This window comes from Chrysoperla carnea, chromosome 2, assembly GCF_905475395.1.
Source record: "Chrysoperla carnea chromosome 2, inChrCarn1.1, whole genome shotgun sequence".
NCBI classification, from domain to species: Eukaryota; Metazoa; Arthropoda; class Insecta; order Neuroptera; family Chrysopidae; genus Chrysoperla; species Chrysoperla carnea.
The window spans coordinates 37,333,359-37,347,743 of record NC_058338.1 but is presented as its reverse complement, the minus strand read 5'-3'; the positions used below and the strand labels follow the sequence as shown (position 1 = coordinate 37,347,743).

Here is a 14,385-nt window from a genome sequence, read left to right as displayed (position 1 = left end):
AATGTTTTAAATGCGAGTTTAGATTTACGCAGCAGAAAAATTATTATGTAGGTAAATCTTTAACCCGCGAACTATGTGTGTCTGTATGTCTGTGGTGGCATCGTAGCGCCTAAACGGATGAACCGATTTTGATTTTTTTGGTTTTGTTTGAAAGGTAATTTAATGGGGAGTGTCCGAGTAAGCTATGTTTCTATATACCGTCTCTTGTACTATACGTTTTATTTTGAAAGGATTCGGATATTATAGATTACTAAAATATTGGCAAATAGATTCTATTCAAAGAAGGAAAAACAGAAATCAAATGTTATATTAAGACGTTAAAACTGTTAGATAATACGAGGGAAAACTTTTTTTTTTCTAAAGTTATGTTTTGTTTAAAAAAATTACTCGCGCAATTATTAGAATGGATAATACTTTTTTTATGACCATATGTTATATAAAATTTACGGTTCCTGAACATTTCTACTACAAAAAAATGTAAAGAAAAACGTACTTTTACCTAATAATAAAAACAAAATAATAGTTATCTTTTTCTTTGAATAAAAAGAAGTTTTAATAAAGAATGATGATCCATTGCTATGCGACATACGGACGGAAGTGAAGGCACTCAAGCAAACTATTTGATAGAACGGACACATAATATACAGACAGTCGGTCATCAGCGGTTTTTTGATCATAAGTTTGTTAATTTATTTTTATTGTGAATAATTATTTTTTATTTGAAAAAAAAAAATTTGTATTTTGATTAAATTGCAAATAACTTGGAAAATTGTGCAAAATTGCAAACAGACTGTAATAAATATACGAAAAGATAAACGTATTAGTTTTAAATTGAAACAGGTGTAAAAATTTTTGCATTTCAAATGATTATGGTTTTCTTTCAGTGGCGTAACAACTGTCGATTTAATAATAATAATAATAATAATGGTTTTTAACCTCTGTTTTTATGATATACGCCTTATCACAGAGGCCACCCACATCATTATTTGTTAATCTTTATTTATTAAATTACATTCATATTTATAATTACATTTATGATGTGGGAGGAATCGGTTTCTTCGTTCTTATCCAAGCGACGACAATGTGATCAATTCTGCACTCCCATTAATTATAAATTGTTCACACTGCCGCTGCCTGGATTCGAACCCGCAACTTAAATCTAAGTAATCCAACGGTCGAAGACTAACGCCTTAGATCGCTCGGCCATTTAGGCTACTGTCGATTTAGGTGTGTACCACAGAGAAAAATGAACCCCTCTCTTCTATTGGACCCTCCCTCCCTTATCTGTTTTACAACAAGGAAAAAAAACGGGTATTCGATTTTCATCCCTCAAAAATATTTTCAAAATTTACCAATTTTGTTATTCGAAAACTGGAGGGTTTAGAAAAAAATGTCTTAGAACATTTATTTGTTAATTTTGACCACAATTGCATATGATAAAATTGTTTCCGAAGCGATTCGATTATTATTAATTTGTTAAAAAAAAATTAGTTTAAACAATGACGGATTTTGCCGAGTCTAAATGTTGTTGTGAAAAACAGGTTGTTTATCGAAGATAAGGATTCTCGTCAAAACGTTAGATAGAATATCTCTTACTTAGAAAATCCAATGTGATAGTATTAAACTGCGCACTTTGGATTCTGGTTGTTATTTGACTTAGGCCTATTATAGTACCGTTTTCAAGAGTGATGATCTTCATGTAAGTATTGTCAACAATAAATAACACAAAGTTGACATGCCATCAAATTGTTTTGATAAAAATACTTAAACCAAAACCATATGCGTAAAAAAAACCACTCTGAATAAGGATGAGATCACGCAATTATTTCAAACTGACCACACTAATTTATTAAACTTAATTACAATGTAAACCACAATTGGTTTATTAAATAATAAAATTATTATAATTATGCACGCCTGACTATACATGACGAACACAAAAAAATATATAAAAGAAATGTGGTGGCGAGTGGGGGTGATAGTTTTAATAGATTGATTATTATAGATGAAAATTTCTATAAAAATATGTAATATGTTGATTACAGAGCTGGGAAATGCTGGTATTATCAAAATTACGATGGGATATTACATCAATAACTGGATTTGATTATGTGGACCATGTAATTGAGCGAGTGTCATGGGGTATGGAAAATCCATTTATCCGAAGACATTCACATACTTTAGTCGCCATTTGTTATACCGGTAAGTGATTTTATTAATTGCAATTAAATTTTTATCATATTTTCACTTTCTATTACTCTATATTCAGACTTTTCGTTTTCTCTGCGTAAGAATTTTTTAAGCATGGTCGTCTCCAAGGAGGGGGAGCAGGTAGGGTCAGCTGCCTCCCTCTAGAGATTCACAAAAATGATTCAAAGCACTCACTTGCTTTAAAAAAGTAAAATTCTACTGAATTGAAAATTTTAGTTATCGGATGAGTTTAGTATGAAATTAGAATCAATTAAGCTACCTAAAAATTTTCAACTAACCATCTTTTAGAGTTTTTGAGAAAATGGGAACTAAATTTTTGCCCTAATTTGGACAAAACTCGCGAGAAAACAAAGTTATTTGCGAAAAAATGTTTCAAACAAAAGTTTTTTACTTTTTTATATGAAACAATTTTTCATTTAAACTTTTGTTATTCTTCTTGCGGTTTACAAGACCCAATGGACCCATGTTGCTAATTTACAAACTCAAACTTACATATTTCTAAAAGTTACAAACTTGGAAATAAACTTAATATACTCTGATATATTTCATATATAGGGTACAAAAACTAAATAAAATCATTTTTGGCAACGGCCATTGCGCCTTTAATCGCTCGGCCACTTAGCCGGATTCTTGCAAATAGTTTACTATGACGTATACAAAAGTTGACCTTTGCAGGAGAATGACTTTTTCTTGAGCTTTCTCTATTCCAAGTATTTATCTTTTTTGAACTACTAGATCCTAATTTTTCTGGAAACCATAAAAAATGATTATACAATATAACTTGATCTTATATAAAAGTGCAGTAATATTTATCATAACTTGTTTTTTAGATTTCAATGAAAAACTTGACCAAATTTTTATTATTTATAAACATAAACAATTTTTATAAATAAAAAATAATCTAAACTGGATCTTTAAATATGTCTACAGTAAAGAGTACTGTTGCTTTGCTTACTGTTCGCTAGTATATTGATGGTGTTATATTCACCCTGTTCAAAAATGCATAATAACATGTTTAGTTTATATGTAGGGTTATAATAGCTGTTGCGCGCCCTAATCAAAGTGCCACGACGTGTTTTCTAATACTTCTGCACTTGTATTATTATATCACAGGCAGATGTTTTAGTATTTAGATTGGCTATTCTTGGTGTTTAGTTACTCTTTTGAATATCAAAAAAATTTTGTTTAGAAATTTCGTAAATATTTCAAAAGGGTAAAAAAAAAAGAATTATTTCTTTTTGATTCAATGAAGCAGAACCAAATTTTTGGTGTTTTTATAGAAGTATTAAATTTTTTTTCTGGAACATTTTTAACGTCAATATTCTAAGTATGGAAAAAATTCATTAATGTGAGGATCGAACCCGTAACCTATGAGTTGTACAATATCTGTGTCCAATTTTATTTCTTCGATGTCATATTTTTTACTTTGAATTGTTTTTTAGTTAAAACTTTAGATCCAAATATTATCTGGTCCTTCGAGCCAGTTCTGATATTAGCCTTCTTATAATGTTTTAAGATGGTATTTAATATAATGAGATTTAACCTCCGTTCCTCAGACATGCGTCTATAACAGTTTCACCAACATCATCCGAGTAAATACAATTAAATTTTTATCATGTGTATGAATTCGAACCCTCAACCCCCAGTCTAAGTAGTCAAACGCAGGCATGTGTGAGTTATTTTAAGTCGAAGTCACCATTGTTATAACTTTATTGTGTGCCATTAACTTTATTGTGTCTCTTTATCCAGTCCGCATTGCTCATAGAGGAGGAAGCGAGACCGGTATACGACTCTTCTACCTATCTTAGTTTCTCTTATAGTAATGAGATAAGTAGAAAAAAATGTTGTCTCTCTGTCTTACTCGTATTTTTGCTTGTCACTGATTAGGTTGTCACTGTCTTACTCGTATTTAAGATACAGAAGTCCGAACTTCTCTAAGCCACGTTTGCCCATGCCTGGTCAAACGGTTAAAGGCGTTTACACCTTTACTCGCTTGACCACTTAGGCAAAGATGGTATTTAGAATTGCGAAAATGTTTTTAGATTGATTTTCCTCTTTGTCCAAGGGCTTAAGATATCCGACGAACAAAATACACATTAAAATATGAGCTTAAAAGTAGCAACCCCAAAAAACATTTGCACATCAGAGATAAAATAACCTTTTGTTTAAATATTCTCAACCTAAACCAAAATTTTTACTTCGCTGATTGTGTTGCCAACTGCCTGATTGCAGAAGCAATCCTTAATTTCTTGTTACTGTTCAATAACAATTACTCTCTTCTTTATTTCGATTGTGATTTTAAAAGTTAAAATTATATAAACAATGATAAGAGTTACGGTGTTTTATTTGCTTTACAAAGTTAAACCAAGAAGACTTTTGAATATTTAAAAGGCTTTTAGGTGAATATGGACCAATTACATACACAGCTGTATGCAAAGTTATAAGATGTATGACGCATGCGGAATATTTTAATTTGTAATCGAAATTAATAAAAAAAAAAGATTTATTGTATAAAAATTCATATTAAAACAACCTAAGCCAGTTTTTTTTTGTATTAAAATTATATTCGCGAATATAATTGTGCATTAATATATGCAACCAGTTTAGGGAAATGGTATGAGGACCACGTGCATTTTATTTTTATGCGTAATATTCTATTATCCGTGTCAGACAAGTTTAAATATAGGTATATGAGTTTTATGCGCTTTGAATTTAAATAATTTTACTTTAAAAGAGATGAATATATTTTTATGTAATATTTTATCTTTGTTTATGTACGAAAAATAAAACTATTAGCTTCTAAAATTATTTAATATTTAAATTTAATCGAAGCCTTAACAAATCTTATTACTTCCATTATAATATTAACCAAACTTTGAAAATATATATTCTACAGTTATATGGAATTTTTAGTCGAATTTAGATAAACCTATTTTTAAATCCGCTCTCAAACTGATCTATCCGAAGAAGGTATTGTTAAAGCAAATAAAGAAGGTTATTGTTATGGCAAATTAAATACTGTATCAATTGTGAAAGAATTTTTTAGTGGGATAATAAAAAGTTGCAATCAAATTCAAATAAGAATATATTTGGTCCTTCGAGCCGGATGGTAGCGTTTTTAGAAAGTCATAAGTCATAATCCCTATATATTATAAATGGGAAAGTAATTAAGTTTGTTTGTTTGTATGTTTGTTTGCTTGTTTGTTTGTGACGCTTTCACGCAAAAGCTAGCGAATGAATTTGAATGAAATTTAAAAAGATATATTTAAAAACAAAATTTAAAAAATTAAATTTATTCTGACATTTTACTGCTCCATCTACGATCATCATTTTAAACCATAAATTAAAGATTTCTGTAAAAATTTATAATAGTAAATGTCAAACAATTCATGGTCTTCTTTCTCTGATATACACATACACTTAAAAAAATTGAAAATTGTTCAAATATTTTAGCTGTGTAAAACAATTCCTTCTAGTGTCACGGAAGGGGAATATGTGAGATCAAGATAGGTGGAGCCTATAAAGGGGTGGTTTTTATTTTTAAGCCCAGTGAAGTGGGCGGATATCAAGCTTGTTATTAAAATAAGTAAGATTCTAAGATAATAATTAATGTATCGTATACATCGTAAATCATGTTTCATTTTCTGCTAAGAATTTTATTTTCTGTATCATTCTTTTGTCTGAATACGGCTATTACAAAATGCGCTTTATAAATATTATGAATTTCTAGCGTTCGTACATTATCTTTAAAAATTGAGATTATTCGCCCTTCAAGAATATTCGACAGTCTTGCAAAATTGAACTGAAAATAACTTGGGTGAAATAAGTTCGATATGGAAGTCGAACAATCTTATTATCAAAATAATACGTTGTCCACTATTAAACAAGGATAAACATATATGAATTCATATAAAATAGTATATTATTTTTATTGTAACTTAATATTTGCATAAATAATTTTGTTGATTTTTATAAAGGGTATATATGGATTTAATCAGCTGATTTTTTTTTGCTATACTGTTTTATTATACGGCTTCCCAGGTGTGGTATAATTTTTATTAAGATTTTTAGACATTGAATGCAATAAACATAATTTTTGGTAATATGAACAACATATGTACATCTCTTGTCAATAATAATAATAAGCATAACTTGTTTGAATTATAAAAATTCAATTTTTAAACAAAGAATATTAAAATTTTATGTTTTGGAACAAATGGTCACACCTGTATGTATTTAAAGTGGCCACGTGCGATTACGTTATTGATATGTAGATTAAAGCTTGTTTGAAATTTTTATGTTTCTAGATTTTCTGATCTAAAACATTGCTACACTATTATACTTTCGAATACTCTATTTCCTAGTAATACCACATTGCCTAGCAAATGTCTAGTGATGAGCAAATTCGGTATTGCCGAGAGAAATACTTGGAACTAACTCGACCCGTGCGGAATTTCACAGTGCAATACCCGTGGCTAAAACAAGCTAGAGAAATAGTATACAGGGTGTTCTAGTATTGACTGAAGAACTATTGCCTCCTGAAAAAGCTGAGAAAAAAAAGAAGAAAATTATATTTACCAAATTTGGATCTGAGGCCTAATTTACGAGATAATTATCCTACTCCTAGTATAAACAATTAATAAAAAGGAATGTATTTTTTATTAATTGATTATAAATAAAAGTAAGATAATTATCTCGTAAATTAGGCCTCCGATCCAAATTTGGTAAAGAACATTTTCTTATTTTTTTCTTAGCTTTTTCAGGAAGCAATAGTTCTGTAGTATCCGGCATCCAGATGTCTTTGGTAGAGAATTAAAGTGAAGTATTTATTCTCAAAGTATGAACTTAATAAGTAAATATATACTTCTTTTACTTACCATATCGATTCCACCATTCTGGTAAAAAAGATTTTTATTATCTACTTTCAACTACGCGTAGATTCTCTTATCAATGGGTCGGGGTCATATATCATTGAGTCCGGCTCATACATGGATTATCAAATTTCGTCGGATTCAAAGAAAATTCTATTTTTTCTTGATTGTGCTAAAAATTTGTAAGTTACTTAAATTCTAGACCGATTTTTTTGACATTTTTTGGAAAGGAAATCAATATTCGTCTCTTTTAAATAATTTTACTTTTCTTGATTCAGAAAATTTTCTATTTCAAGTAGATTTGGTTAATTTAGTTACATATGCAGAAGAGTTGCTAGTTTAGAATATTTTGAAAAAAATGATAGGCCAATATGTCGATTTTAAAATATTGTAGTGTGAATCATTCGTACCTCTGACCCCTATTCTGCTCTCAATTTAATATTTTAGTGGTTATAATCACTTATTAATGTGTTAAAAATTTACAGCATGATGCATGTGTTTAGTTCATTTAAATTATATTTGTTTTTTAAAATACCAATAAAGTCAAATTATTGGAATTATTTTTCACGAGTCAATAAAACAATAATATGAACATATGTGCATCAATTTTGAATAATGCCTAGTATTTTAAGGGAACTATACCTACACAAAACGGAAATGTAAAGTAAGGTAACTATTGAATGCTTATGCTAGTAGACAATGTATTCAATCAAAGGGCAAAGGGCACATGCTGTTTTTGACTTTTATATGCATTTTAAAACGCGTCAAACCTATAAAAACTGATCATTAAATACAATAATTATAATTTGTTTTCAATGTTGGTATAGTACCTTTACATATTTTTTGTTACCCTTCAATGAGTTATTATATGAATTGATGACGTCATTAATAAAACACGACTACATGTCTATTAGAATTTTGTAATTTTAAAACAAATCATAGTTTCATACAAAAAAATTATAAAATTTCATAATAAATCATGTAGTTTCACATTTTCTGAAAATATGTATTGCGACGAAAAATGATTTCTTAGAAATGAGCTCCTCCAAAGTAATTTCAAATAAAATGCTTGATTTTTTTATATGAAGTTTGACAAAGTCTAAATCAATACTGAAAAATTTTCCGATTATTTAAATAACTTAAAAAGTAGGCATATTTAATAATTGGTCTCATGGGAAAACAGTCGGCGGAAATTAAAAAAAAACTATTTAAATAAATGTTAAAACCTTAATAAATTGTTTAAAACCTGTTTTGTCGGAAAAAAACTTGTTGTGCCGGACTAATTAAAGATGTATGAGCACGGTAGTGGGAACACGAATTTGAAAAAGTAAATATTTCCAATTTTGATGGGGAATTATGTTATAACTTGACAATATAATACAAAAAGTAATAATACAATTTTTCGATATCTGGAGTAATTTTCAAAATATTGAAAATTGAAAATTTATTATTTAGCTTTCGATATTTCGAAAACAAAGGCAGATATCGAAAAATTTTATTAATAATTTCAACCCTAAATCTAAAATTGCCTTGGCGCTCGCTTGTATTACCTTAAATACAGAATTTGGTGCAGCTAAGAAGTCTCAAATGCAACAGTCATCCTGTTGCATTTGTTATTCAATCTTATTTGAATGAGAAAAAACGGCTACTTATGAAAATTTTCGTAAAGCGGAAAATTAACAGATTTTCGTTCTAATTAGTTTACAAAAAGTGCACTGGCCCTAGTCTATGCTATCTATCCACCAATTTTAATACCAATTGATGCCTGACTACTATACTTAACATTAAATAATATGTTAAACTATTTATTTTTGACTTCAATGCTTGATTTGAAGAAATATATCTGAACAGGCCACGGCTTTTGACATGTGGGTCACTGTTCTGCCTTTACAGATCTGAAAAACCACCTTATTTTATTAACAGGAAAACCCTTTTTCAATTTTTTTTCTCAAAGGATTACTTTATACGAGTGATTAGAAATTAATAACATATCAAAAATTGAGATATTTATCGAGAGATTGCCTTAATGTTCGATCAACCTTAAATAGGATTCATAATATATTTTTTAAATCCTATATTGATTATAGTATTCGGTGTCACAGTTTTGGGGACAATGTTAAGTTAAGTGCCGTTTTTTAAATTGAAAACCTGTGAAATTCCCAAATTTTGTATGAAAATTCAGTTTTCTTTTTAAAAGTAACTTTAATTATGTTAAATATGTGTAAATTATAATTATTTTTAATTACTGTATATAAAATCGATATTAATCAACAAAGTGTATGAGTAAGTAAAGTAAATAACCCCTAAAAACAATTTATATTATTATCACATCTGGATCCGGGCAGATTGGGGACCTGCCACGGCCCTAATTATTTGTATCAGTGGTGGTCATTCCAACACTAATATAAAAACAAAAAGCCACCCTCTAAAAACATTTTATCACTAGTAGGTAATAACTATGCATAGTGCGTTGCATTGCATGTTCATTCATAAATAGTGTATTTTTTTTAATTCCCTTACTAGTTTATATACAAATTTATAGTTTAGGGTGGGTGTTGTGTATGTGTGAGAGGGATTAATAAGTCACAGAATAAAAATATTTTTACGCCTAAACTACAGTGTTGGATTGAAAATATTTTATATAAGAAAGTAAATGGATTAATTAGGTGATTTTATGAACACCTATATAATAATTTTCTTGGTAGCATCTTGATATATTACATATATACATGGTATAAAAAGTGATGATAAAAATTATTTCATATCTTTAAATTTATTAACGTGACAACATCAAATTTAAACTATCAATCTGAAAAAATTCAGTAGGGAATTTATCGGACACTAGGACCATTTGATAACATTAATAATATCAGCGAAATTGAGCCATGTATGTGTGCATTGAAAAACAAAAACACTTAATTATTGTTGTTTAATAATTATTAATATTAACAAGTGGTCATAGTGCCCGACGAATTCCTTGTGCATCTTTTCAGACTGATATCTTAAATAAGAGGTTAATATACTCATTTGAAAACACGGTACTTCGTAGAAAAAAATCGTAGAGAAAGTTTGGTTGGTTCGTCAAAAGGAAGCCACTGACGAAGTTTCAAGTATGTATTAATCATTTAACAAAAAGGGTGCTGTCCCACAGACTAAATGATTTTCACGGCAATATTAAAATGATTTGTACGAAAATACAGGCAACAAAATTTTGTACGTTAGGTGGTACGTTAGGAATGTAGCTTTAATAAACCCAAAAGTATTGTCTATCGATGTGGCATTTAATTGAAAGGGCATGTGGACAAACAAATATTGTTAAAATATTATATAATCGGAGCAGTCCAAAGAAAAAATATAAAATCCACCCCTGTCAATTATAAAATATATATATTTCTACGATTAAAAATTAATTTTTATTTAAAAAAATGTACCTTTAAAAGTTAAAAACAAAATGTGTAATGTTGTTTTTATTATTTCCGTAAAATTTGTGGTCGATTGAATTTTGTCTCGTGCGCTTTTGTTTAGTCATTAATCTTTCCATGTCATATTAGTTACAAATTATGGGAAGTATTCAAAATTCAATTAATTATATGATTTACTGTAATTATGGAATGACATAAGTCTTATTGTTTGAAATAAAATATTTTAAACGTGTAGTTTAGTTGTTTAACTATTCTAAAAAATATTTTGTCTTTTGTCTTGAAAGTTTGAAAAGAAAATTCGAAGTTGGTATTTTTTTAGCGTAAACTATATATTAGACAAGAATAGTTATTTTTATACCATGTTTATATGTAATATGCAAGGTATGTTATGTTTAGACCCAAGTTTGTAACGCTTGCAAATGTTGAGGCTACGAAAAAATTTTGGTATAGGTGTTCATATTGCGTTTGTTCTATTTGGTACACTATTATATTTTTTGTCCGATATTGGTTATAGAAATCAAATAATTGACCTTTACTCAAATTTTGTTCCTATTGTCATTATTTCTTAGCGTTACAAACTTTAGACTAAATTTAATATACCCATATATAGTACATGCTTCGTTGTATCAATGGTAGAATTTTAAAAAATCATTTTTTTAAAACGTCATTCAGCTGCATTTTTTGTACAAATAAGACAACATAAGTAAGACAACAATTAATATTTTTACAACAAAGTCAAATTTAATAGTATATAAATAAATAAAGATTTTAAAAACAAATTGTTTATAATTGAATTGTGACATCTTGTGGTTTTGACCCGTAAACTCTATGTGTATGAAGATACATTGGTGTCGCATACAACACCTGGTCACCAAATGGTCAAGAAAAAACCCATAAATTTCGAAATATTGACATTTTATTATCGGATATATCTTACCCTGGTCATATACATTGTGTAGAGCGTAGGTGATGGTAATTTAACAATTATAAGGTTTATTTTTTCTTACGATTATCCTTACTTATGTACTAAAACTAAATGGACAATTTATAGAAACGATAATTTACTTTACGTCTCTTCTTAGCAGGGGCGTACATAGCACCGATATCACGTATTTAGGTTTCGCCTTATATATATCGGAATCGGCTCTAACAATTTTGATGAAAATTCGTATACGGATAGTATTTAACATGAGAGTAAAGGCAAAATTGGGGAGAATCGCCATATTCGTGTACCGTAAAAAGTCTGAACATTTAATTGATAAACTTTTTTAATTTCCTAGCAAAACATATTTTTAAGGAACTCATTACTTTCCTAAGTTATTTTGCATAAGGAACTGATTAATTTCCAAAATCAAAATTTTGTTGATAATAAATCAAGTAAATAACACGGAGTAATACAAACAAAATTAGATTAAAATTGTAGTTATTATTAATATATTCGCTTTATCAAAAAGTACCATTTTGGCAATTTTGATAAATCAAATATGTAATCCTACTAAATTGGAGTCACACTTTTCAAATTTGTCATCAAGTTTAATCTAAGTCTAATAGGTTTCAAAAATTTGGACAATTGGTTCCTGAATTAAGCACATAAGTGAAAGCTGGCAAAAAACTGACATCGTAGCTGAAAAAAATGACGGAAAATTAGTGGATTTCTAAAAAAATTCTAATAAGATCGGATCAAATTTGTCTGTGTTATCAAAAATTGGAATTTTTACCTATATGACGTCATCAGAATCCAAAAAATATAATTTTGATATACAACTGTTGATAACTGGGGCAAGATTATTTCAATAATTAATCAAGAAGATCTCAATTATATTTTAATTCTTCTTTTTTACTGTTAAAGTTTCTGATATTTTAGATATTTATAATCTTTCTCATTTAGAATACCATAGAAAGCAAATTATTCATATTTAAAATAGGAATTTTATGTTTTTGTTGAAGTTATAAGGCGTTCATCCAATTATAATATTATTTATTTTCCTTATTAATAAAATAAAAAAATATTAATTATTGTGTACTTATAATAATGAGTAAAAACAAGTAAATATTTATAAATTATTCTACAGGTGTCTTAAACATATTTTAAGTTAATATTTAAATGGAAACACGTGCTTTTATAAACAAATGGTTAAATATTAAAAATTAACTTGTTATTGTTTAATAAAGCATAAAACCGTAAACAGTCATTCAGTTAATGAAAATTATATTTTAGAAAAAAAATTATTAAAAAAATATTATCCAATCAAAATTAATAATTAAAACAGAAAAAATTTCGATGGAGATGAATATACAAATTTTCCTTTCTCTATTTGTCTATTCGTTGTGTGCGTAGTCATGGTAGGGACGATAAAATCGATGCCAGCGCTTCCAGTGAAATTTTGGCGATGAAGGAGGCTGTTATGACTAATTTGCAATTCTTTACATGTTAATGAAAATGTCAAATTAAAATTATTGAAAAACACTAATTAATTAATTAAGAGACTAAATTGCAAAAATATTATTTTTCAAATTTAAATTATCATAATTATTTATTTAAATTTGTGAGACAATAATATTAAATTTTCAATGTAAGTCATAAATGCAATCCATACAAAATTATATATGCATCCATCCAATTCTATAATTAAAGTAGTGTATCATTACCATGGAAACGCCTCTAATAAAACTCACACACGATGCGAATAAGAAATAATATTTTGCAAAATATTTCGAAGTCTGAGAAATTTTAATTGCTTTTAATATTATTAAAAACTTCAATAGGGTAATGTATTTTTGGCTTTTCAATTTTCACTATCTCGAAGGTCTAGCTCTAAAGAAGAAATTCATTTTCAAACCATCATTTTGAAAATTTGATTTAGTATAACCTACTTTTATATGTAGGTTAAGTTTGAATTTCTCTTGCAATTCGAAGTTTCTGGATTTTATCTGTTTTTGTGTTTTTAAGATACAAATCTTTTTAAACAGATATTTTATTACAAGTTGAAATTATTCTATTAAAATTTCTTAAATAAGTTAAATTTTGTATTTTTTTTAAATCCTTTTTAATGTTAATAATCATCTTATCCAAATAATTACAAATTCAAAAGGAAAGGATTTTATTTCAGTTTCATTTTCTTGATTTTTGGTCGGAATGACATGTTGATAGAATGATTGTGAATGTTCCTTGTTTTTAATTATTGTATATATTTATCGAAAAGTTTTCGAAAAATAGAATTATATGTCGAAAAATAACGATTTAACGGTTTTTTCAATGCCTTTTTAATGAATTCTCGTTTAACGTCGCTTATTTATACGTCCTCGACTCGAGCTATTAATACTGATTCGGTTCTGTATATTTGCATTAAAGTATTGTGACATTAAGTTGAAAGTTCACAAATCGAATATAAATTTTTTAGACCACGTTACATTTAAATCAACTCACATAATCACTATAAGCATTTGCTTTAGCATATTAGCTAATACCTATGCACACGATACAATTAGACTGGATATCGTAGCTACGATTACTTTAATGAAGCAGACATAACAATAAATTTTGCATAATTTGGCCGTTTTTAAATTGCCCTATTATTAAAGAAATTTATAGTTCAAAATATTGTATATAATTTCACACGATACAATATAAACATATCGCAAGTCATATTTATAATTATAATTTTTATTTGCAAACTTTTATAAAATTCATCCCTTAAAGTAAACAACTAAATCATTTTCATTACTATTGATTCATTAGACAACGATTTTTAGTCCGTTATCATGCACCATAGACCTAGGGGAATAATTAAAAAGGAGGGCTGCTATGCTGTTTTCTTTTGCGTTCCAGACAGAAGAATTTGTAGTCGTTTGCCTCGACAACTTTTAACTATTATTCCACC

The 14,385-nt window shown here is 28.1% G+C and overlaps 1 protein-coding gene across 1 annotated transcript in view; it reads left to right on the top strand.

Annotated features, from left to right (window-relative positions):
• Positions 1–14,385, top strand: part of LOC123293521 (G1/S-specific cyclin-D2-like) — a 51,205-nt gene that overhangs the window by 8,844 nt on the left and 27,976 nt on the right. Inside the window, exon 3 of the mRNA XM_044874371.1 lies at positions 2,046–2,202. Coding sequence (XP_044730306.1) covers positions 2,046–2,202 — 157 coding nt within the window. The remainder of the gene's footprint in view (positions 1–2,045; positions 2,203–14,385) is intronic.